The 25,995-nt window shown below is 33.8% G+C and overlaps 3 protein-coding genes across 4 annotated transcripts; 2 read left to right on the top strand and 1 right to left on the bottom strand.

The window, feature by feature from the left end:
• The first annotated feature begins 12,168 nt into the window (after positions 1-12,168).
• Positions 12,169-13,676, top strand: LOC127079698 (L10-interacting MYB domain-containing protein). 2 transcript variants are annotated; one of them, XM_051020078.1, is made up of 3 exons: positions 12,169-12,250; positions 12,806-13,156; positions 13,237-13,676. In XM_051020078.1, the coding sequence occupies exons 2-3, from the start codon at positions 12,809-12,811 to the stop codon at positions 13,570-13,572; spliced, it is 684 nt and encodes a 227-aa protein (XP_050876035.1). In that variant the 5' UTR covers positions 12,169-12,250; positions 12,806-12,808; the 3' UTR covers positions 13,573-13,676. The 2 variants fall into 2 exon arrangements, with proteins under 2 accessions (XP_050876035.1, XP_050876036.1); XM_051020079.1 differs by lacking the exon at positions 12,169-12,250 and having other exon boundaries at positions 12,723-13,156.
• A 531-nt stretch (positions 13,677-14,207) lies between these two features.
• On the bottom strand, positions 14,208-19,789 carry LOC127084907 (uncharacterized). The gene is made up of 9 exons (XM_051025428.1): positions 19,375-19,789; positions 17,550-17,606; positions 17,314-17,366; positions 15,977-16,028; positions 15,689-15,757; positions 15,555-15,614; positions 15,399-15,450; positions 15,006-15,050; positions 14,208-14,644 (listed from the first exon to the last, which is right to left on the bottom strand). The coding sequence occupies exons 1-9, from the start codon at positions 19,484-19,486 to the stop codon at positions 14,581-14,583; spliced, it is 564 nt and encodes a 187-aa protein (XP_050881385.1). The 5' UTR covers positions 19,487-19,789; the 3' UTR covers positions 14,208-14,580.
• Positions 19,790-24,042: 4,253 nt separating this feature from the next.
• Positions 24,043-25,537, top strand: LOC127084906 (ATP synthase gamma chain, chloroplastic). Its single transcript, XM_051025427.1, has one exon. It carries the CDS (start codon positions 24,157-24,159, stop codon positions 25,231-25,233), a length of 1,077 nt encoding a protein of 358 aa, XP_050881384.1. The 5' UTR covers positions 24,043-24,156; the 3' UTR covers positions 25,234-25,537.
• Positions 25,538-25,995: the final 458 nt, after the last annotated feature.

Genomic DNA, 25,995 nt, shown 5'->3' with positions numbered 1-25,995 from the left:
CGTGCGGGGCGTAGGCCCTAGCTATTCAAAGCATTCTCCCTCATTCATAGACTTTAGCATAATTCAAATCAAACAAATGTCAAGTTTTCTCGCCACAACAAACAATATGGAATCATCAAGATCAATAATCAGAAGCCTTTAACAACACTTATCAATCATGATAAGGGTTACACGCTATGAGCCTTAAGTAATAAGGAATGATGAGACTTAGTTTCTCCTCCCCTTGTCTAGAGTGTCTTTGCGTACGGGGCATAGGCCCTAATTATTCAAAGCATTCCTCTTCACTCATAGACTTTAGTGTGACTTGAATCATGCAATTGACGAGTCTTCAAGCAAGCACCAGTCATTCAACACTTCAACCAGTGAAGCACCATTGCACTTCAATCATTTCTTCCTCAGTGGATCATCAATCATACTCTCTTTGGTATTCAGATATTCTTTGGATCATCTCCCTTGTTATCAAGTCTTTGAATCCTAATCAATCAATTCAACCATTGTTTGCCGTGTTAGTCCTCTTGTGCTTTGGAAAACCCGTATTCATTGTGAGCCTTATCAGACCTCTTGTGCTTAGGCCCACTCTATTCAATCATTGTTTGCCTTGTTAGTCCTCTTGTGCTTTGGCAAACCCTTATTCATAGTGAGATTTATCATACCTCTTGTGCTTAGGCCCACTCCAGTCAATCATTGTTTGCCTTATCAGTCCTCTTGTGCCTTGGCAAACCCCATTTTCATTGCTCGTCTTATAAGACCTCTCGTGCTTAAACGGAGCTCTCTTGCCTTGTAAACCCTCTTGTGTATTGGCAACTTATCTCTTATTCATTGCTCGTCTTATAAGACCTCTCGTGCTTAGACGAAGCTCATTTTCCTTATAAATCCTATCGTGTGTAGGCCAATCATTTCATAATCATTGTTTGTATTATAATACCTCTCGTGCTTAGACAGATCTCTTGCCTTGTAAATCCTCTCGTGTGTAGGCCAATCATTTCATAATCATTATTCATCTTATAAGACCTATTATGCTTAGACGAATCTCTTGCCTTATAAATCCTCTCGTGTACATGTCAATCATATCATTTGTCTCTATGGTTGAATACCATGATTGGTTAGTTCCACATTCCTGCTTCTTAAGCAATCTACCTTGCCTCTGGGCCATCCAATCGATTCTTCCTTTGCTTCAGTCATAGTAGGTTGAACTATGATTACTCTGATTTTCTCATTGCACTATGAGAATATGTAGGCACGAGGGTTCAAATCCTCCTCTAGCATATTTATTTATTTCTCCTTCCGCCTTAGAGCACCACTCATATCTTTCATGATCCATTATCCACCTTCAATCATTGAATCGCTCACCCCAGTGACATATTGTTTCTTTGAAACCAAAATACATTTTTCTTTGGAGTTCCATATACACCATTTTAAGACGACATAGCGGCAGTCCACATTTGTACCTAGAGTTGTTTGGCTCGTACCCAGACATTTTATTCCTTCTTTTTCGGCCAATAAGACAGTTTCCCTCTATGGTACAAATTCCATTTCTCCTATGGATTCCAATATACCATTACCTTTGGTTTCAAACTATACTTCTTCAGTCACTTGTTACCAGATCTTCAATTCTATGACTTTGGTCATTCATTCCATTCATTTCCATGATACATTCATGATATACCTTCATTCACTTCATGTGATATACCCTCATTCTTTAAGCCAATTACACTATCTTTTTGAGCTCCATTTTGTATCACCTTGTGGACCAAGAGTTGTTTGTGTTGTAAAACCAAACACTTAATTCTCTTTGTTTTTGGTTATTCCAATACAGTGATACCATGCCGCAGGCCCCTCACTTGTTGGTTCATACCAGTTTTACTCTTGGGTTCAGATTTCACCCTTTTTGGATTTCAAATCAAACTACACATTTGGTTCAAACCATACACTAGTTCTATGAACTAAGGAGCTCTGAATTCCTTATTGCACTATAAGGATACGTAGGCATGAGGGCCCCAATCCTCACCGAGCACTCTATCTATTTCTTTCTTTTCCTTTATTCATTTGCGAGTAACTTTAGATATCACACACATTCAAGCTAGAACAATCAAAACGGTTTCCATGGAGTACCATGGATGTAAGGGGTGATAATACCTTCCCCTTGCATAATCGACTTCCTTACCCAACATATCTCTTTCCCCCGGGTTTTATCTATATTTTCCCTTTCCTTCAGGAATAAATAGAGTTCCATGGCGACTCTGTTGTATGTACGAGCATGCGATGTGTTCAGGTATATTTTTGTTGGCTTTAGTCATTACATTAACTTTCATGGCCATGCGAGATAAATCGCATCCTCATGAGAGAACTCATGATCTTACGGAATAATTTGTGGCTCTACGAAATAATTTGTGGCCTCACAAAATAACTCGCGACCTTACGAAAGAATTCACGGCCACCAAAAGAATTCATCGACATATGAAAGAACTCGCGACCTTACGAAAGAATTTATGGCCTCGTTTTACAGTAAGTGATAGGTTCGTGACTAGGTCCAGACTAGGTCTATGACCAGGTCCATCTCGTGGCCTCACATTATAATTTGTGCACACCATTTCATTTCGTATCTTTTCAATTATTTTGCACGAATGTTCTTCGAACTTATTATCATGACTCGATTAAATCATTTTCATCATCAAATTATTTTCAAACTAACATAACTAAAACACTCTATCAACATCGAGTTTCTTTTCTACTTACTCAAAGCGATTAAATCTTTTCACAATTAAAGTCAGTTGAAAAACGGAATGGGAGGCGCATGCGTCACTGCTCCTCGAATAAGTGAGTGATTGGCGCCCACCATATTGCTCGAATTTTAGTCTCCCTAATAAAACACTATAATCAAACTTGGATGAAAACATAATGAGTGGTGCATGCCTCATTGCTCCTCAAGTAAGCTAGTAGGAGGTGCACGCCTTGCTGCTGCAAATACTCGTCTTCCACCAATAATTTTCAAAATCTTAAACTTGGACAAAAAAGGAATGGGGGATGCATATCCTTCTGCTCCTCGAATAAGTGAGTGGGTGGCACACACCACATTGCTCGAGCTTTCATAATCATCCTAAAAACAAATTCAACCAATCAAACTTATCTTTTCTCACCCTCGCACGATCTAAATCCTTTTCATAAAAGAACATTGTTTTACCTATTCTACCATGATTTAAACAAACGCTTAAGCCTCTCATTACGAGCACAAGCAACATTTAATCGCTAGAATGTGACCTAAACACTCGTTCTCTAAAATCAATCAACCAACAAACAAAGTTCTTTTAACCAAGAACTACGCAGCTTTGAGTTCCCCATCGTACCTGGGGATACATAGGAGCGAGATTCAACGTCTCGTTAAGCACTATAACAAAAAAAACAAAATATCTTTTGTATTTCCAAGAACTACATAGCTTTGAGTTCTCCATTGCACCCGGGGATATGTAGGAGCAAAATTCAGCATCTCGTTAATCACTATAACAAAAACACCAAAATTATCGTTTGTCTTGCGTAGAACTACGTCGCTTTGAATTCCTTATCACACCTGAGGATACGTAGGAGCAAGGCTCGCAATCTTATCAAGCACCCTAATAAAAACATTTTTGCTACCCCTTTATTTTTCCTTTTGCACTTCTTATCACTCGAAGAAACAATTAATATAAGTTAACATTCAATTGCAAGTTCAACTAAAAGGTTCAAATTGAGTACAATAGACATGTTGGGTGTTAATACCTTCCCTTTTTGTAATCGACTACCGAACCTGAATTTGGTTGTGACGGACATCTTCCATTTTATTTTAAGGGTTTTATTGATATTTTCCCTTTCCTTCTTTGGAATAAATAAAGTTCGGTGGTGACTATGTTCAATCACTTTTTGCGGGCGCGTGAACACCCCACGAAGAATCATATTTTTCGAGATGCGATAGCTGGAGACTTTGATGGGAACTATTTCTCCTAAAATAGAGAGTCTAGTCTAATTTAGTTCAATTTGTGATGAATGTTAATATTGCTTGTTTGCTTTATTCCATCTTTTTCTCTTTATCATATTGTGTTATCTATGTTATATGTCATTGGTTCCTCTGATACTGTGATAGGTGCTATATATGCTGGATATCTTCTGTGAGATAAGCTATGTACCCAAGTTTTCAATAAGACCTTAGAAAGTTATGTAGTACTTAACCGAGGAGTCTACACTTTGTTGGAACAATACGGAGACTCCACCTATAGTAGATATATTCAGAATTTTCTTCACATTGTGGCTAGCCCATTATTGTGTTGGAAGTTTTGATTAAGATTTGTGATTCTAGAAACCTATTGAACCAAGAAAACTATTATTAGGGTCGGTGATTGTGTAGTGTTGGACCGAGGGGTCTACACCTCGTTGGAACATTATGAAGATCCCATTGAAAGTAAATCTATTTGGATTTTCATCATGATATGGCCAACCCATTATTGCGTTGAAATTTCAAATAATGTTTATGGCTCAAGGAACCTTTAAACCCTAGAACCTTCTTGATTAATGCATGGAAAGAAATCCCGAGAAACTACATGTAGTTTGTTTGAAACCATATTATACCTTTCTGCATCCATATATAGCATGACATTGCATTTCATAAAAAAATGCATCAACATACGTAACCATTCTCCCAAATCAAGAAACTCATTTCATTCCCTTCGTCCTAAAAAATCTAACAAGGATAGTTGTTTCCACGACATTCCTATGGAACTCGTGCTAACTCGAAAGGAAGGGTAGAGAACTTGAAAAAGGTAAGGAACTCATGAAAGAGGGTATTGGTTTTCTCAAAAGGCACAAAGGGTAAGATCTTAGATACTCTGCATGTATTAATGAGCAAAGAAGATCAGCCACAACAGAAAGTGCATCTGATGATGGCACTCCATCAAGTTTCTCTATAGGACCTCAATAAGTGCAAGGAGAGAACAATCAGTTTCCATTTTATGGTTTACCTCAGTGTTGTACTCATTCCTTTGAAAATTCCACTAACAAATGACCATCTATTGAGAAACCTATACTAGTCCCTGTAGCCAAAGAAGTGCATCCGTTGGGGTTTCAACACACCAAAGTCCCTTCGAGGATCCTCCTTTTGTATTCCACGTTGTTAGTCCTCAAGTTACATATCCTGAAGTGATAGTCGATAATGATGAAGCTGAAGGGAAATATCAGATCTTGTAAAAGAGGTTGAAAGTTGTTGAAGGATATAACATATTCGGTCTTGATGCTATAGATATGTGTTTGGTCCTTAACGTGCCCCTTCCTTCAAAATTCAAAGTCCTATACTTTGAAAAGTCTAAAGGACTTATCTTCCCAAAAAGGTCACCTGATAATGTATTGCAGGAAGGTGGCGTCACACTCTTGCAATGATAATATAATGATCCATTATTTTCAAGATAGCTTGAGTATGGCATCTCTCAAGTGGTATATGAATCTATAGAGAACTCATATCAAATCACGGAAGGACCTAGCAGAGGCCTTCATGAAGCAGTATAAGTACAATGCTGACATGGATCTATATAGGAGAGAACTACAAAACATGACCAATAAAGATAGAGAATCTTTCAAGGAGTACGCTCAACGCTGAAGAGAGCTAACTGCTCAAGTTGAGCCACCCCTGGCTAAGTGAGAGCTAGTGGATCTATTCATGGATACTTTGCATCTTCCCTTCTTTGAAAAGATGATTAGTAGTGGGTCATCCGAATTTTCATACCTGGTATCCATTGGAGAAAGATTTAAGCACGAGCTGAAAAGCGGAAAGATTTCCGATGTTGTTGGGGCATCAAGTAGTGTGAGAAAGTTCTCTAGAAACTTCTAGAATAAGAAAGAAGCAGAAACCAATGATGTTATGGAAGAAGGTGGAGACCCTATTATGCAACAACAACAATGCCTTATCAAAATCAAAATTAGCAACATAATTAGTATAAACCTTCGAGAAACCAGTAAAAGGGGACTCATCATATTGACTCGATTCCAATGACTTACACTCAATTATGGCCTCTTCTGGTTCAAAACTCGCTGCTAGCTCCCATGCTAACCCAACCTTCGAAATTTCCATTCGCTCCTGGGTACAACCCAGATGTCAATTGTAACTTTTATAATGGAGTTGCGAGACACTCCATCGAGGATTGTGGAGTTCTTAAAGAAAAGGTTCAACATATGATTGATAACAAGTTGCTGACATGCAAGGGTGTTCGTCCCAATGTGATCAATAATCTCATGCCCTGATAAGTTCCAATACTCCACGAAACACTCCTAAAGCCAGTGGATCAGACAGGAAAGCTCATCCTTGTTGCTAATAGTCACTAGGCCCTTTTATCATTTCATTTTGAAATTTATTTCTTTGTAAAAGTGTTATTTTGAATTTGAACTTATTATTATTGAATAGTAATATTAATGAAATGAGAATTACATCTTTTAAATCATTTATATCATGTTCACTCACTTTTTATTTCCCTTTTTCATAAAAGCAAAAAACAATATCAATATTTATGCATCGTACTTTCCTTTATCAATTTTTTGTCTAAGCAAATATTGGAAGGAGGGTGATGAAAACAAAATACCCATAATTGTTGGTATGCTTTCGAATAAAATCTTGTTGATGATGTAAGGTATTTTTTTAAATCCCCAAACACTGAAGAGATAAGAAGTTAATCCTTAGTCAACCAATTTGAGCCTAGAAGTTGGTGTTTCTTTCGGATCTAAAACCCTTACTATTAACCTGGGGCAAGATAGTCTTTAGTTAATTTAAAGGTGCATCCAAATATGAAGAGAATCGGTCCATCTGTACACCTTCCAATACGAGGTTCAATCGCATACTCTTCTTTGCATACATTTATAAGTGTCAAAGAAATCATGAGAAAAATAAAGGTTATGACGGTTGTTCCTCAATGACCAATGACATGGCAATCACTAGCCTTCCAAACCAAAAGAACAAGCTCCCCAAGAGTTATTCCAAAAAAATAAATAAAAAAAAAGAAACCTGCTAAGTCGAACACCATAAAAGCTGACTTAGTCAAAAATTAGGGCATCCCGGTGGACTGAAAGATTCAAAGAAACGGTCCAGGAAAAAAATATGGATCAAATAAAAAAGAATAAAAGAGGTCGTGTAAATCCTCAGCAAAAAAACAAAATCAGGTGACCACCCTATCAAAAATCAAAGGGTCACCAATATAAAAATTTCCACCCGAGCGAAGAAAATAAAAACTCATTGGTCCTCAAATCATCACATTTCCACCTTCAAAATTCTCTTGGAAGTTGAAAGCATGTGTCAAATTAACTTAACATAGGACTGAAGATCATCAAGGAAAGTGAGTTGGGTTTAAATCAAATTTTGATCCTTATATCCCTTTCTTTCAAAAAATTATGAACCAGATCATGTTACAACATTCAAAATACCTAATTGAAGCAATGTTTATTTTTAAAGCATACTACAACAAGGCTGGGTTAACTTGACTCCTAGAGATTTTCTAATCATTTGTGTTGGTATCATATTCTCTTATTATCTTTCACACTTTGAATAAATTTGTGATCCATTCACTGTATATCACAACATCATCTCAGTAATAACTATGATTTCAAATTTTGCATGAGCATCACATTAAAACTACCATTTTAAAAGAACAATTTTATCTACAAGTTAATACTTAGCACCTAAGAAGTTCCAACAATGTGAAATTAGTGGAGAAGCTTAATCTTTTGTAAGTGATCCCATCAGGGAAGAACAATTCCAAATAAGTAATCACACTCAGGAGAAAATTGCCTAAAGACTCTGTTGAGCAAGGGGTAAGCCATCTCAAGAATCGATCGATCTGGGGAAAATCTCTTCAGGACCCGATAGACCGTTCCAAAGATCATTTAATCATGCGAAATCAGTTTCGAAGTTCCAAACACTGAGGCATACCATCTCAAAATCATTAGTTTGCTTCCAAACTCCTGTCAAGGAAAAATTCTTCCAAGACCCAACAAACTAGGGCAAGATAAGCGACATGAAGAAGGTTGAGTCCTTTCCATACCTTCGAGATTCTCATACAAACCTTGTTGTACATCTGCAACTACTGAGTTCGGAACGAGTGTCGGGAAATCATGCTTGAATAATGTCCTGCCAATGGACCTTTTCTCTTGACCAAAAAAACTTTGTTGTGAAAGAACCCTTATTGGTTTTAACTATCCATTGCATACCACATGGGCAGTGGTTGAAACATCCAAATCATTATACCTAATCACATTTTCATATATTATGTATTACTCATCATTTACATCAACCATGTTTGCATTGCCTTAGTATCAAACCACGCATATCATCTCATTCATGGGGTGTATTACCATAACATCTACACAAAAAATCCCAACATCGCTCGACCATTTTCCAAAGAAAACCAAGCCTTGCCTGACATATTTACCATAAAGTCCAATATCCATTAGCACACATCCAAGAAAACATTACATATATTGATTAGTAATTCTATTTCATATATAAGTACATACGTATCACATCCACAAAGGTGGTGTACTACATTCAAAAATTAAAGACATATTGCATATCATCAATTACACTAGCATAAATCATGCATACATGTCATAAGTAGGGATTTGGTGACATTTCATGAAAGTCCATAACAATCTCCAACAAAGTAATTTGCAGTCTCGCACTTCATGTCAACCTTCATCAACCCTTTGGTTGAAGTCAAGCTTTTATTGTCATGTTAGCCTTCATTGGCCCATTGGTTGAATTTGGTTGTTTATCATTTTGTTGACCTTCGTCAGCCCGCTGGATTTTCGTTTCGATATATTGACGTTTCATTTCGTTGTGTTTGCGTACGACATTTTGTAATTTATTGTTGTTATGTTGCATTTTATCTTTTCATTGCGTCTCACACGATTCACTGTGTTACGACATGCTTTCGTTACGCTAAGTTTCTTTTCATTACAGTTTTGTCTCTTTATGTTATGTTTCGCACGATTAGTTGCGTTACTTTTCCATTCGCGGGCTTTAACTTTCGTTGCCTTGCGTTACTCTGCATTACATTAAGTTTTTGTTGCCTTGCCTTACTTATCGTTACATTAACTTTTGTGGCCATACGATAGCACTCGCTTCCTCGTGATAGAACTCGCTTCCTCGCGAGAGAGCTCACGACCTTACAAAAGAATTTGTGGCCTTACGAAAGAATTTGTGGCCTCACGAAAGAACTTGAGACCTTACGAAAGAATTTGTGGCCACACAAAATAATTTATGGCCATACGAAAGAACTTGTGACCTTACGAAAGAATTTGTGGCCTTGCGTTATAATACCCCATAGGTCCGTGACCAGGTCCGTCTCACGACCTTTTGTTATAATTCTTGCATACCATTTCATTTTGCATCTTTTCGATTATTTTACATGAATCTTCTTCGAACTTATTGTCACGACTCGATTAAATCATTTTCATCATCAAATCATTTTCAAACAAATGCGACTAAAACACTCGATCAACATCGAGTTTCTTTTCCGCTTACTCGAAGGGGTTAAATCTTTTCACAATTAAAGTCAGTTGAAAAATGGAATGGGAGGCACATGCCTCGCTGCTCCTCGAATAAGTGAGTGATTGGCACGCGTCATATTGCTCTAATTTTTGTCTCCCGAATAAATCACTCTAATCAAACTTGGTTGAAAAACAAACGGGAGGCGCACACCTCGTTGCTCCTCCAGTAAGCAAGTGGGAGGCGCATGCCTCACTGCTGCGAATACTCGTCTTCCGCCAATAATTTTCAAAATTTCAAACTTGGACGAAAAAGGAACCGGGGGGGGGGTGCATATCCTTCCGCTCCTCGAATAAGTGAGTGAGTGGTGCACGCCACATTGCTCGAGCTATCATCATCCGCCTAAAAACGAATTCAACCAATCAAACTTATTTTTTTCTACCCCGCGTGATCGAGAACCTTTTCATAAAATAATTTTTTTGTATCATTCTACCGCGATACAAACAAACATTTAAGTCTCCCATTAAGAGCACAAGCAACGTTTAACCGCTAGAATGTAACATAAACATTCGTTCTCTAAAATCAATAAACCAACAAGCAAAGTTCTTTCAACTAAGAACTATATAGCTTTGAGTTCTCCATCGCACCTGGGGATACGTAGGAGCGAGATTCAACGTCTCGTCAAGCACTATAACAAAATACCCAAAATATATTTTGTCTTGCCAAGAACTACGTAGCTTTGAGTTCCTTAGTGCACCCGGGGATACGTAGGAGCGAGATTGAACATCTCATCAAGCACTATAACAAAAAATACCAAAAATATTTTCTATTTTGCGCAGAACTACGTCACTTTAAATTCCTCATCACACCTGAGAATACGTAGGAGCAAGACACACAATATTATCAAGCAACCTAATAAAAACATTTTTGCGACCCCTTTCTTTTTTCTTTTTCACTTTTTATCACTCGAAGAAAATAATTAACATAAGCTAACATTCAATCGCAAGTTCAACTAAAAGGTTCTTGTTGAGTACAACGGACGTGAGGGGTGCTAATACATCCCCCTTACGTAATCGACTCCCGAACCCGAATTTGGTTGCGACAACCATCTTCCATTTTCTTTTAAGAGTTTTATATATATTTCCCTTTTCCTTTTTTGGAATAAATAAAGTTCGGTGATAACTCTGTTCAATCATTTTCCACGGGCGCGCGAACGCCCCGCGAAGAATCGTATTTTTCGAGATGCGGCAACATACTCCTTACACTTCATACTAACATTTTTTGAAATACATAACTGACACAACATATGAGTTGAGTTTGGAAACACAACTTCCACAACATTAATCAACACCATTTCACGGTTTGTCACAAAAACCTTCAGTGGCAAATTCTCAAAAGCGAACAACTCTTCCACCTTCTCTAGTGCCCATGTGAAGCTTTCCTCCCTTTCATGTTCAATATAGGCAAATCCAACCGAAAACGTCAACTTTATGGATGTAACACCAACAATCTAAAGTAGTGGTAGTCGATACTTGTTTGTTTTGTATGTACAACAAATAATCATCAACTTCCAACCCAGAATCAAATAAATGAAAATAAAAGCAATTGGAGCATGCAGTACATGTTCGTTTTGTATGTATAATAAAAAATCAACACCAAATGAAACATGTTCACTAACTTTACTGAATCAAGATACGTCCAAAAGATATCAACAACAAAATTTGAATCGTCCGTGTTTCTGGTCCAGTGCATCTATTTCTCTTCATGAATAAGACTCGACGGATATTGTATTTCAGTCAACAGACCTCTCTTGATCGTCTTGTATGTATATCTTGCATTATATATCTTCTTTATTTCTTGTAGTTATTTTGAAATATCCCGTAGAAATGTACTGAGTATTTTAAAAACTGCGGTAAATACACAACTATTTCCCAAAAAATATTGGATTTTTCTTTTAAAAATCAAGTAAAAATGCAACAAAATACCCGATTATAAAAAAAATGGTAAAAACTCATATAATTTTTAAAAATTCAATAAAATTGCATACATTTCTCCTTTATCGAAAATGTTTGTATCTGATTTTTTGTTTTTTACCAACTTTCCAGAATGAACATTTTGAAAAAATATAATTTTTTGAAAGATAAATTATAAGAAAGATATTTTTATTATTATGAAAATATGTGGAGGTGTCAGGTCAAAACGTGGGGTGTAGCAGGATAAAATTTTGGAATTCAAATATATAAGCCCAAACACTAAGATTTCAAGAAGTATGTGTTCACCCATTTATGATTTTAACAAAAAAAGTAATTCTTTTTTTTTTTTAATATTTGATGTATATTTTTCATCACATATGTAACAATAAATTAATATTTGCCAAACTTATTTACCATAAAGAACATATATTTTTAATTTTTAATTAGAATTTTTTTTTAAAATTAAATAGGTTTCAAAACATTACTCAAATTATTACGTTAAGCTTTTATTGACATCAAATACTTATATCGTGGTAAAATAAAATTATTGTCCGCACGAGTCACGAGTCTTTTACTAGTTATTATACTTGAATTAGTTTCGAGGGGATGAAAGATTCATTGTTTAAATTTTTATTATATTTTCTAATTTATCCTCAATTTTTATTTTAAATTCCAAAAATGTCCTAATTAAATTTTTAAACATTAGGTTTTTTTTTTCATTCAAAAAGTCGTGTTTTTTTTCTTCTTCTGATCCGAGGTTGTTGTCTGTGCGTGTGCGTGCTCTCAGGTGAGTTTTATTCTCTCTTGTTTTGCATTGGTATTTTTTTTATCACATTCCATGTTTTTCACTTGCGTCAAAATTTTGTTGATTGTATTATTGTGCGACTATTTATCGTTGAGCTGGAATGAATAATCGAGATGTTTAATATATGACTTTTATGTTTATGCAATGCAATTGAAAGAGTCTTGGTTATATCGAAAAAAGAATTGAGATTTTGTCTAACTCAATAGAACCTAATTGTAAATTTAAAGCTCAAAATTTTGTATTTTTCATAATTATCTAACGATCGCAAACCCACCCAGATGAAGACCTAGACAGAGTTATAAAAAAATATTGTAGCACATCAAATCATATGTGGTTAAATTATAAAAATAATAATTTAGCCTAAATTATCTCCTTCTATTTTATATATAATTTTTATGTTTGTTGTTCTTTAATGAAGTAGTAGCAAGTTTATTATGATGTTTATCGGGTCTTTTTTTAACATTTGTGTTTGCCCTAAAATAATTTTGGGGGCTTCATTTTAAATGTATTTATTAATGTTATTGCTCATTTTCATAGGTTATGGCCCCGAAAAGCAATTTACCAAATAACAATGGTAATTGTAAAACTTTAAGTTGGACTAGAGTCAAAGATGATGCTCTTGTTGATGCTTTTATGCATGAATATGAAAAAGGTAATAAAGTCAGTGATATCTTCGGTGCAACAACATATGAAAATATTGCAGTTGAACTTACTGCATTGTTTGGAAACAAAGTTGACAAGATGGAGATAAAAAATCGTTGGAAAACTTTGAAAAGAAACTTCACTGAATATTATGATATTTTCAAAGGTGGTATGAGCGGATTTTCTTGGAATTCAACTACACAGATATGGGATGCTGAATCAGAAGTTTGGGATGCTTTTATTGAGGTAACTTTTGATGAAAATTTTGCATTTAAAAACATTTTATTAATGAATAATTGTATCTTTTATTAATCATGTTTTTTCAGTCAAAACCAAAAGCATCAAATTGGAAAAATGTACCATTTCCAAATTATGAAAAGATGCTGATACTTTACGAACATGAATCTGAAATTTTAAAAGAGGCAAGAAAACAAATTTCATCAATCACGAATGAAGACTTTGGTGAAAATATTCAAGAAATTGATGCACGGGTTGCGCGGAATGAGATGACTTTGGAGAGCTTTCATGTTACTTACGACTTTTCTGCACCTGAAACACAATTATCAGATCTTTCACCTATAACAAATGGCGGTAAAAGGACAAAATTGAGAGTGGTTAAAAATAGACATACAACAAAATCATTGAACTCCAAGAATCAATGAGTGTGGTTGTAGATGCACAAGAAGGAATTGGGACAATATAAGAAGGAATAAGAACATCAAAAGTATGAATTGTCTCCAAAGAAACATAAAGAAATGTGAATGTAAAGCAATCAAGCATTTTTATATTTGGCTATTGATCATCCTATAACAATTTTATTATGTTTATGAATATTATTTGTATTTTAATATGTTTATGAATACTTAGAATACTTAATATTTTGTTAGATTATTTGTGTTGTTATGATTGAACAAATTTTCCTTCTTTAAAGTTTACAAAAAACTATTTTTATTTTAAATTACTTTTACAAAATAAGGGCTTTGTAAGATTTTTAAAGAAGATAAATTAATTTTAAAATCTCTATTTCCCTTATAAAGTAAACATATATCTAACTAAAAAATTCCCCATCCCCCTTCTCTCTTTAAACAAAATATATATTTAAGTAAAATACATATCATCCTCTTCTCTCCATTCCCCTCCCGATTATTAATCCCTTCCCCTCTTAAAAACAATACAAACATTTTATTAAAATATCTCTTCTCTCTTCCCTTCCATTAAAATTCCTCCTCTCCCCTTCCTTCCATTAAAAAAAACAAATCCAAAATATCTTGATATAAATGATAGGATAAGATTATGGTAAAATTCCAATAAGCTAAGCCAGTACTTTTGATTCCAATTCTTCATTTACAGCTCAGACTCAGGCAATGGTCCTTGCTTACAAGGTCACCCAGAAGTACATTTACAATCAGAATTTCACATCACGCCTTTAGATTTGAAACAACACAATGCATCACAACTAAGTATGAAATTATTTAGAAAGAACTAAATTACTCAGCAGGACAAGATACTGCCAATGCATAAAGCCCCGGGTTATCTTAGTGGTCATTTTTGACGAATAAAATGTAAATCAATGAATAACAAGTTTCAGAAACTTGGAACACAGAATGAGGCAAGATTAACAAATATTGTGTCAGCAAAGTCCTCCCATAATTGTGATGATTGATGAAAGTTCAAAATGGAGGTTGCCATGTTCCAGGTCTATAACTTGCACCTGACCCAGTTGGCTCTGAAGATCTGAAAACAAAATTTTACCAACAGATAACGATTAATTACGTAATGATATGAAATATGAGGGATAAAACTTGGGAAATATCTTTGAGAAAGTCCACTTCTAAGAATTTTCATCTGTTTGATACTGATTTTGTTTAAAAGAGGATTTGAAAAAGTTTAAAATTGGAAGCTGTTATGGGTAGTTTTTTATCAAAATCATTTTCGATAGGAGTTTTTTTAGAAGTGATTTTCTATATAGTAAACAAACAAAATTAACTCTTGCTTTTCTTAAAAATCCCTAAATATAATCTCTAAATTATTGAATACCATAATCTCAATTTTTATAATATGTAACAAACGAGTCTATATAAACACTTTGACTTACTCAAGCTCATCTTTTGGATTCTTAGTTGTCTTATCTTGAGAGTTCCTGCAGAAAGAACCAAGTTTATAAAGGAAAGAAAAACCACGATTCCACGGCAATGAAACCAAAATACTGTAACAAGAATACAGAGAAGATTGCTTGCTTAACAACTTCCTGAAAATACTTAAACAAAAGGATGAAAAGAAAACAATGAAAACTGAAACTCATTAAATTGAGGCAAAAAAAGACATAAGAAAGGAATAAAAGTTGCTACACTAGCCACATACTGCAATAAAGTCTCCGAAAGAGCTTGTGTGCACTTGCGTGTGTTTGGGGTGGGGGTGTGCATAAGAACATACATTTCAAATTCAAACAAGATGTTAATGCATCAAATATAAATTTCCAAAGACCAACCTCAAGTTATTCTTGTCATTCTTTGTGCCAGGTGATTCCTCAACCTCGTTACCTATATTGGAGAAAACTTGTCAAAAGCTTTATTCAAAGGATAAGTAGTGCTTGTGTATTTTAAAAATCCTCAGAAAGCAAGTAATGAACAATAAGATGACCTACCTTCAGAAGGAACCTGTAACTGCCGAATAAAACTTTTCAAGTCCGGACCACCAACATTTTCTGCGCGGAAATATAAATTAGCTATAATTCCTAAAGAAGAATATTGCAATAACAATCAGATTTAAGCATCTGACCAGTGTTGACAACACGTCTGACTCTACTTCCTTCTTTGGCATTCCTTTCCTCTTCTTCTTTCTTGAGAACTTGGTGAAAAAAAAGAAAGAAATATAGTTTGTGTTAAGATCTTTTCTGCATAGAATTAAACTTGGTGAATGTTTTTCTGTTTTATTTTTATTTTTTATGATAATGAGAACTATCTCGTGTTATACCAACAAAAAACATACGCAAGGAGTCTAACTAAATCAAAGTGAAGTATTCAAATGAAATTGATTAGATAAGGTGGAAGTATAAGTGACACATACGAGCAACATTCTGTTTAACTTGTTCACGTCTTGCATCCAATTCTATCTGTTCCTGAAAAAGAATAAAAAAAAGAAAATCACGTTATGCTATAATAGTTTTCACTTAGCAGAAAACATTCTAATGCTAGTTTAGTATTGCTGAAAGAATATTGCTTGAAATTCTGAACATTCCCAAAGCATTTTATTTTAAAGATTCTTTCTCATTGTCTTCATCTACTTCTGTAGAATTCTTTAGAACTCTTCAATTCACGGCAAAACGAATAATTTGTTAAAGATAATTAAGGTGGAAAATTGATTTAAGAATTTAGGGTGATAACTATTTGCTGTTATCCAAATATATTGTCTCAGAAGCAATTTGATAAGTGATGACTATAACTGCAATCAAGTTCCCTATATTTTTTTCGAAAAGAATGCACAAATATGAAGATATTACAAGGACATAATGTTTCAATAGTATCGCACCGTCTTATTTGCAAAAGAATTACAATAACCTACTGCCTTCCTTGTTTCCTTAGTCTGCGAGACAGCCTTATGAGTCGGCCATTTCCCCCGTATACCTCTTAAGTAATATTAAGGGAGACATGAAGTAATGCACACACAAAACTTTAATAAAAAATCTTTTTATATGATGCCATCTAGTGTGCATATGAACAGGTTGTCAATTGCAGATTGTAGAAAATAGCGGTTTGCTCAAATTACGCTCCCCCTATGCTATAGTTATTTGATAACTTTGGCTATGTTTGAATATCATAAAATGAACGGAGCGGAATGGAAAGAAGCAGGGTGGAATGAAGCGGAATGGAGCGGAGCAAAATGAAGATTCCATTCCATCGTTTGGATATTTTAGGACGGACAAAGACAAGTTCTTGATTCCGTCCAAATAAGAGGAGAAGAAATATGACGGTAATTGATGGAATGGAATGGGATTTATACCACTCCATTCCATCCGAATTTAACCGATCCAAACAATGGAATATCACTCCATTCCATCCAATACCGCTCCGCTCCACCCAATTCCATCAATACAAAAACTTCGTCGGACTAGCAAAGGGATATATATATATATATATATATATATATATATATATATATATATATATATATATATATATATATATATATATATATATATATATATATATATATATATATTATATATATAATATATATATATATATATATATATATATATATATATATATATATATATATATATATATATATATATATATATTATATATATATATATATATATATATATATATATATATATATATATATATATATATATATATATATATATATATATATATATATATAAAGGCATTTCAATTTACCTCTGGAGTTGGAGCCCTTTTTCGCTGTCCATTCAGCCAACATATCCATTCAACTAAAATAATTAAGCATCAACAATCCATCAATACCAGGAAATGGGATAAATAATCATAGACTGCTTTCTGAATAAATTCAACATATATCATAATTGGATCATCCCGGAATCACATGTATTAATAGATGTGAACAAAAACCCAATAATTTAGCAGTTGAATAACAGCTACCATAAAATATATACCTGGAATGGAGGTAGGATCTTGCTCTCCCTTAAACACCACCCATCTCTTCTCTTTCACTAGTAAACCAAACCAAAAAAGCATAATCAGACAGATTATTTGTAAAGTGGGGTACCATGCAAAAAGAACATGTGGAAAAGGTGAGAAGAACCGTGGTTTTGAAATTTTAAATTCATACTAATGCACCAAATGATATCATGAGTGAATCAATACAGCAGCAGAAAATAACTCACAAAAAGTTCATTTATTTTTTTATTTTTCAGTATTCAGGTTATATCTCACTTCTCACCCTTTTGAAAAGTTTAAATTCAACTGTATTGGCCAAGTTGAGCATGACACCTGCATCTTACAAATCACAAGTTCAAATCTCTATTATTTCCTTGGAGTGAGGTGAATATAACTTCTATGTGAATTCTCTTTGATCACTAAGATTGGACTGGGACAACCAGGTTTTAAATAAAGGTTGCCAACCGCAATCTAGCCACAACATAACGTTTTTTTTTAAGTTGTAAAACCAAAACACAGCCACAATATAGACCACATTTAACTGCGACTCTCCTCAATATTAAGGATCGTGACACAACCACAGCCGTTACTACGACCTTACCCTAAAAGCTTAGCTGCCAAACCCTTTTTCAAAGTATTACCAAATTCTAAGCCTTAAGAGTGACAGTAGAATATAAATATTAATCAAACCGTAATAACTCTTACAACAACAACCACCAAGCCTTATCCCACTAAATGGGGTCAGCTACATGGATCAACTTCCGCCGTTATGTTCTATCAAGGACCATACTTCTATACAAATCGTTAATCTCGAGATCTTTCTTAATAACTTCTCTTAATATGTTTTTCTAGGTCTTCCTCTACCTCTACCTATTTGACTCTTCTCCATTTGATCTACTTTCCTTACCACAGAATCTACAGTCTTCTCACTATTTAATGTTTAGCGGGTAGCAGGAGCGGGGCGCTTCCCGGCCCGAGCGGTTTTGAACGCAAAAATCCAAATTTACCCTTAAAATAAATAAATATGGTTTGATTTTACATCTATTTTTCATTACCTATATTTTGTTAAGTAATAGTCATTTAATAACTCTTCCTCTTCCTTCCTCTTTTATTTGTTTAGTTTTACATTTAATATATGTTTTATAGATTATTCATATAATTAGTCTACAAAATAGTCAACTAACGCTTATCCCGCTATCCGCTATCTCATTTTTGGGGTCGGACGCTATCTTGGATTGATAACTCTGCTCGCTACATGTCCAAACTACTTAGGTCTATTTTCCACCATCGTTTATATTGTAAGTGTTACCCCAACCCTCTAATATTGTCATTTCTAATTTTATCATGTTTAGTCCTACCACATATCCAACACAACATCCTCATCTCTTGCTAAAAAAAATTCTACCTTTCCCACCAATCTTGGATTGGAATTCACCATCAATAAAACAAATTAAGAACACCAACCATATCATATGAGTAAAGTATTTACAATGAGCTGAGCATAGCCAAATAGTACTTTTGTTCCGATTTCACTATCCTATATCAGCTACCACTATAGTCTCTATTTGACAACACTACATCCATATTGCTCAACGAAAGCAGTTTGTTCAAATTTCGCTACGCTATAACACTGCCATAGATGCTATTTAACAACACTGATCATTGCAACATTTTCGCAAACACAAAGAAGGCAACACCAAAAACCATAGAACTCAATCTTAAACCCCAATAAAACCAATTAATCCAATAAACACAAACACATAACACAATACTCCATATTAATAAAAACAAAAAGGTGAAAGAAAATGGAAAAACACTTACTGATACCATCAATTTCTTCATTTCTGGTGAAGTATTTGTTCCCAGTTTTGTCTACTCCAGCCGCAGTTCGATTGCTGAACAACCCAGCAATTTTTCCAAATACCCTCCGCATTTTTTGGTAGTGAAAATCAATTGTGGTTCGGTGAGAGCATTATGGTTGTAACAATACAATGTTGGAGAGTAAGAAAGGCAAAAACTTTGGAATAATGTTTTGTGCTAGGAATATTAGAATGTTGAATTTGGAAGTTTTTGTTTATGAGAAAGGTGGAAAACGGAAAATTTGAGTTTTGATTTTGGTAGTAATGATGGGTTCGGATCAAATCGGAATAGTAATGATGTGGGTTTCTGCGCCAAACTTCGAATCTTCCGGCTTCAATTTTCTTTGGATTTTGTTTAAGATTAAAAAGGGTTCCACCAAATAAAAATAAAAATTTAGGGGTTAATTTCTTTATAAATTTTTGACTAAATTACAATTTAATCTTCTTGGCCTCCTTCATTTTATTTTCAAGGGGAAATTATTGGTGTTTTAAAATCCGACCCTTTAGACGGATTAAACATTAAATCAGAGAGATATCAAAAGATTGAATATGCAATTGATTCAATAAAAATGATTGTGATTCGGCCAATTCATAAGTCAAATCAATAATCCAATGAGTTTGTTTGACTTGGTAGGTTGCACTTATTTTTAGTAACATGTTTTGAAATGAGTGAAAAAATTAAAAATTGAAATAACATATTCTTCCTCGAGTCTCAACATAAAATATAAACTTTCATAACAATCTATAACTCATTCATTTTTCTATCTCAAAATAGTAACTCTTTAAATCAGTCTTCTTATTTATTATAAAACGAGTTAATATTATTTAATTTAGTTATTATTGTTGAATTTACTTTTTCATTTACATTATTATTCAATTTTAAGATTATATTTTTTTCTTTGTATTTATCATTTTCATTTGATTTGGATAATTTTGTTAAAGATCTAAGACTCATTATTTTGTTTTTGTTTGATGTTAAGAATGTATTTAAGATTATTTTAGATATAAAATGATGACTTTATAATAATAATTTTTATCTTAATGTCTATTAGAATAGAATTTATCTTTTCTTCTTTATATGAATTTGATTATCTGATTTTTTTTTAGTTTGATTATGTAGTGGGTATTGAAAAATCATTTAAATTTAATAGATGTTTTTATTTTAAATTTATAATTGTAAATTTATGTCAATTAATTTTTATATATATTAGATGACCAATCATGCTTTTGACCATGATCCACCTGTTGGACCAATTATCTAATGATTCAATATTTTGATTGGATTCATCAATGATTTAGGTTGTAAAACTGCATTAGGTTTACTGAAATAACAATGACACTTATTTTAGTTTTAAAATATGTACGATCATTCTTTGATATTTATAAAGATGGCATCGCCACCCCTCTACCAATCAAAAACCATAAATTTATATATGACAAAAGTGATTAAAAACTTTTTTTTATCAAAAACCTTTCTGTAATTAAAAACTTTTTTTATCAAAAAAACTTATGCTAGTATCGGTAAAAGTGATGTTTGTGCGTATTTTAAAACAAAAAATATTAGTGTTATTAAAAAACATGTACAAAAATGATCATATTTGTCCAACTTTGGACGACATGAATAATGTCAACTAGCTCACCTTATTTTATATAACATTTTCCATTTTAAAAAACATAAATTATAAATTAAAAAAGAAAACTATTTAAAAAACCAAAATCAAATTTAAAATCTATTTGTTCCATTTTTTTATGGGTCATCATGAATGTGAAACATTTGTATTGGGTCAAACACACACCTAAAGATCAAAAACTCATCCAAACAAGTGAGAACGACATTATATATTCATCTAAATCCTTAAGATGGTCTGACGACCAGGTCACAAAGACTTTCGACACAAGAATTAGGTATTTCACTTGAACCATCGACTCTGATATCACTGGTGGTGAGAGAGACACCACATATTCACCCATGTGAGACTTAAAATTCACTTATTTCTCAACATCTTTTTCATAAATTAAGCATAAGATTTATTTATCTCCAAATGATTTCTCGAACTCTAAATCCCTCGTACCCAAATTAACTTATAAAATGCTTAAAGAATTAGACAATGATTATGGCCGCAAATTCTTGAAGATTGTCTGAAGAAATTGTTCCACATGATTCGTAGTGACATGCTAGGGGCCTCTACCCTCGTGTTTTGTTTGTTTAATTTTTCTATTTTTTAAAACTTTTTTCTCTCTTACTTTGATCGTTATGTCTTTTTTCTACGATTATTATTATTATTATTATTATTATTATTATTATTATTATTATTATTATTATTATTATTACCGTATAAGTTTTCTCATCAAAACTTTTTGCAATTTTTTTTATCAATTGAAAACAATAATAATTACTTTTGGCAACACTCTTATGAAATGATATTATAATTGAATCTAATTACAACTTCAACATGGTGTTAACAACATCCTAACTTCTACATAAACTCCTTGCTAGTTGTCAACATAGTTTTAGTATTCAGTGAGCAGACTCAACCCTAAAAAACGTAAATAGAAAAATATGTCATTATTTGATAATTAGTAATGTAATTATATTCATATGCACATGGGTGTACATGTTCATTGTCATGTTCCCTATATGAGTGACTCTATTAGTCCAAACAGTAACAAATATTTTTTATAGGGTGTCAACCAAATTTCGTGCATATACTTAACAAATTTTGGAATATCAACACATACAACCTCAAAATACTTCAGGTGTACCAAAAACTCATACTCCGTATTCAAATATATGGTGTTGTTCCATATATCCATAACATGCTCATGCCTATGTGATTTGACATACTCCTTAAACTTCATACTAACATTTTTTGAAATATGGAACATACACAACAAATGAGTTAAGTTTAGAAACACAACTTCCACAACATTCATCAACGCCAGTTCACAGTCCGTAACCAAAACCTTCGGTAGCAAATTCTTGGAAGCGAACTACTCTTTTAGCTTCTCTTGCGCCCATGTAAAGTTTTCCTCCCTTTCATATTCCATATAGGCAAATCCGACCAAAATGTCAACTTCGTGTATGTAACACCAAGAATCTCAAGTAGTGGTAGTCAGTACCTACTTGTTTTGTATATACAATAAATAATCAACAACTTCCAAGCTAGAATCAAATAAATGAAAATAGAAGCAATTGAAATAAGAAGTACATGTTTGTTTTGTATGTGCAATCAAAAATCAACATAAGATGAAACATGTTCAACAACTTCACTAAATCAGGGTGCAACCAAAAGATATCAGCAAAAAAATTAGAAGAGTCCTTGTTTTTGGTCCAATAAATGTATTTATCTTTACGAATAAGACTCAGCAGATGTTGAAATTCAGTCAATGGATCTCTCTTGCTCGTCTTGTATGTATACCTTACCTTGTACACATGGGTAACACTCGTTAGATTTTTTGGATCTCTATCTTTCAAAGCAGCAACTATGTATTTGAGAGTCATATTGTATTTGGTCATATCATTCACAAACTTTCTTTCATGATCTTTTAAACGAACTAATATGTCATGGCCATCTAAGTCCTTAGCCAATATATGATTGTGAAACCCACACCCTAAGCACAACCTTCCAACCGCTTCTACTTTGGTACATATCTGAGCATAATTGGGCATTTCACTTTCATATTATAACTGCCTTCAATCACATTTTTGTTCTTGTAATTTTCCCCTCTCTCACAACTCATAATCAATTTATCTTTCCTCCCCCTCATCTCATTTGCAGCATCAGAACAAATAGTCACAATAATAATATCATGTTGTTTACCAACGAACTGCGCCCATGCCAAAACATCAGCTCGCGAGAGAAATATCTGACATTTAGAACATATACAAAATAAATTATCAATGTTAGAGATATCATATGCATATTATTATTTGAACTAATTAAAAATTAAACATGTATGTAAAACATACAACGTCAGTGGTGAAAAACTGAATAAAATCCACACGAAAATCATCACGACCAGAACCACACAATTGAGGCATACTGAACTACCAAATTTTTAGATTTATTCAAAATAATTGATATATCAGATTTTCCCAAAAAAAATCCAATATACGACAACGTTTCTCAGATTTTTTGAAATATCTGGTAATAACAACGCTAGAATCTTGAAAATTCATATTTTTTGCTAAAAATCCGATAAAACTTCAAGATGTTTATGAAGTTTTCCAAAAAAAATCGACAAAACATCAAGGGATTTCCATTTTTTTTTTATAAATATCTTGTAAAATTTTACGGATTTTTGAATTTTTTCAATATATCCGATAAAATTTCAAAAGAATCCCGAATTGTTTCAAAAATCTTATATAAACTCATACCAAAATTTTAAATTTTTAATAAATTCGCTCTTGCGAAAATTATCGTATTAGATATTTGAAAACAATTATCGAATTTTTAATTTTTAACTGGATTTTACAGAAAAAAATACTTTTACAGAATGTGAAATTTTATAAAATAAATAATGCGAAGTGTATATTTGCCATTATGAAAAATTGTGGAGTGCATGTGTAATTGCGGGGTGTCAGGATAAAACCTGACCAGTTTGACAAATAAAAAGCCCAGTATGAAAAGCCCATCACCACCTTCCCTTCCCGAAATTCTCTGCAACCAAACACAAACTCTCGACGGATCAAACCGTCCATCACCAACTCCGAACCCAAAACCAAAACCCCACCACACCTTCAATGTTTTCCACCCTTCTCACAAATGGGGTTCCCTCAAAATCTCACCTTTCTCATCCCCACCTCCCCAAAACCCGTTTCCCCCATTTCCCAATCCGCTCCGGAATCCGCGAAATCCGAGACAGAATCAACAGCGTCAAAACCACTCAAAAAATCACCGAAGCAATGAAACTAGTCGCCGCCGCCAGAATCCGCCGCGCACAAGAAGCCGTTATCAACGGCCGACCCTTCTCCGAAGCCTTCGCCGAAGTCCTCCAATCCATCAACCAACAGCTCCAATCCGACGATGTCGAAGTTCCTTTAACCGCCGTTCGACCCGTCAAAAACGTCGCCCTCGTTGTCATCACCGGTGACCGTGGCTTATGCGGCGGTTTCAATAACTCCGTTGCCAAAAAAGCAGAAGCCAGAGTTGACGAATTGAAGAAACTTGGTATAGGTTGCGTTGTTATCAGTGTTGGTAAAAAGGGTAATTCTTATTTCAAACGTAGGAGTTTTGTTGAAGTTGATAGATTCATTGAAAACCGCGGTTTTCCGACGACAAAAGATGCTCAGATTATTGCTGATGATGTTTTCTCACTTTTTGTTAGTGAGGAAGTTGATAAAGTTGAACTTGTTTACACAAAGTTTGTTTCTTTAGTTAGGTTTAATCCAGTGATTCAAACATTGTTACCATTATCGAAAAAAGGCGAAGTCTTCGATGTGAATGGGAACTGCGTCGATGCGACCGGAGATGAGTTTTTTAGGTTAACTTCCAAGGATGGAAAATTGGCTTTGAAGAGAGATGTTGTGAAGAAGAAATCGAATGACTGTGTTCCTATTATGGAATTTGAACAGGATCCTGCTCAGATTCTTGATGCGATGATGCCGCTTTATTTGAATAGTCAAGTTTTGAAGGCATTGCAAGAATCATTGGCTAGTGAACTTGCTGCTAGAATGGGTGCTATGTCTAATGCGACTGATAATGCTGTTGAGTTGACTAAGAATCTTTCTGTGGTTTATAATAGGGAAAGGCAAGCTAAGATTACTGGTGAGATTATGGAGATTGTGGCTGGATCTGAAGCATTGACACCAATTGATTGATCTGGTTTTTTAGAGGTTTGTAATGTTGAGAGAATACTGAGATTCTGATTATTGTTGTTGTTAATATGGACAGCATATGAGATGATAGAGTTTTCTTTACAAATAGGTTGTTGAAAGATGATTGATCAAGAGATATAGAATCTAGGTTGGGGATTTTGACCCCAAATTCATTTACTTGTGGTTCAAGGAAAATGATTTGGTTTGCTTTATTGTTTCTTATTATTAGTGGCTGTACATTTGTAGTTGCATCATGCTTGTTACCAAGGCTGTTTTTCGGTTGTGCAAGATGACATTTAAGTTTTCAGTAGAGTTTTGTTGAATAAACTTTAAATGCTATTTTAAGTGAGTTTTAATTTAGAAGTTAGTGGAAAGATCGAGAGTTATTCTAGTGGAAAGGCCGAGAGATTAGTGGTCTATTAATAGAACTTAGTTGCATTTTAATTCCTAGAATAACACTATCTTGGGTCTATATAAAGACTTGGTATTCTCATTTTATAATTCAAGAGAGAAATATACAAAGTAGTATTTGTGTCAATAAATTGTTGAATAAATTTTAAATGCTATTTTAAGTGAGTTTTAATTTAGAAGTTAGTGAAAAGGCGAAGAGTTATTGTAGTGAAAAAGCCTAAGAGATTAGTGGTCTATTAATAGAACTTAGTTGCATTTTAATTCCTAGAATAACATTATCTTGGGTCTATATAAAGATTTGGTTGTATTCTCATTTTATCAATCAAGAGAGAAATATATAAAGTAGTATTTGTG

Source organism: Lathyrus oleraceus, chromosome 5 (genome assembly GCF_024323335.1).
Source record: "Lathyrus oleraceus cultivar Zhongwan6 chromosome 5, CAAS_Psat_ZW6_1.0, whole genome shotgun sequence".
In the NCBI taxonomy this organism is placed as follows: Eukaryota; Viridiplantae; Streptophyta; class Magnoliopsida; order Fabales; family Fabaceae; genus Lathyrus; species Lathyrus oleraceus.
Note: the sequence above shows the minus strand (reverse complement) of the source record. Positions and strands in the feature narration are given on the sequence as shown.

Bases quoted from the DNA above. Each gene is read 5' to 3' on its own strand.
- LOC127079698 (XM_051020078.1), top strand. From the start codon at position 12,809: ATGGCCCCGAAAAGCAATTTACCAAATAACAATGGTAATTGTAAAACT. The intron at 13,157-13,236 runs GTAACTTTTGAT...ATGTTTTTTCAG, and splicing joins TTTGGGATGCTTTTATTGAG to TCAAAACCAAAAGCATCAAA.
- LOC127084907 (XM_051025428.1), bottom strand. From the start codon at position 19,486: ATGCGGAGGGTATTTGGAAAAATTGCTGGGTTGTTCAGCAATCGAACT. The intron at 15,758-15,976 runs GTATGTGTCACT...TTTTTCACCAAG, and splicing joins AGTTAAACAGAATGTTGCTC to TTCTCAAGAAAGAAGAAGAG. The intron at 15,451-15,554 runs GTAGGTCATCTT...TCTCCAATATAG, and splicing joins GTTACAGGTTCCTTCTGAAG to GTAACGAGGTTGAGGAATCA.
- LOC127084906 (XM_051025427.1), top strand. From the start codon at position 24,157: ATGTTTTCCACCCTTCTCACAAATGGGGTTCCCTCAAAATCTCACCTT.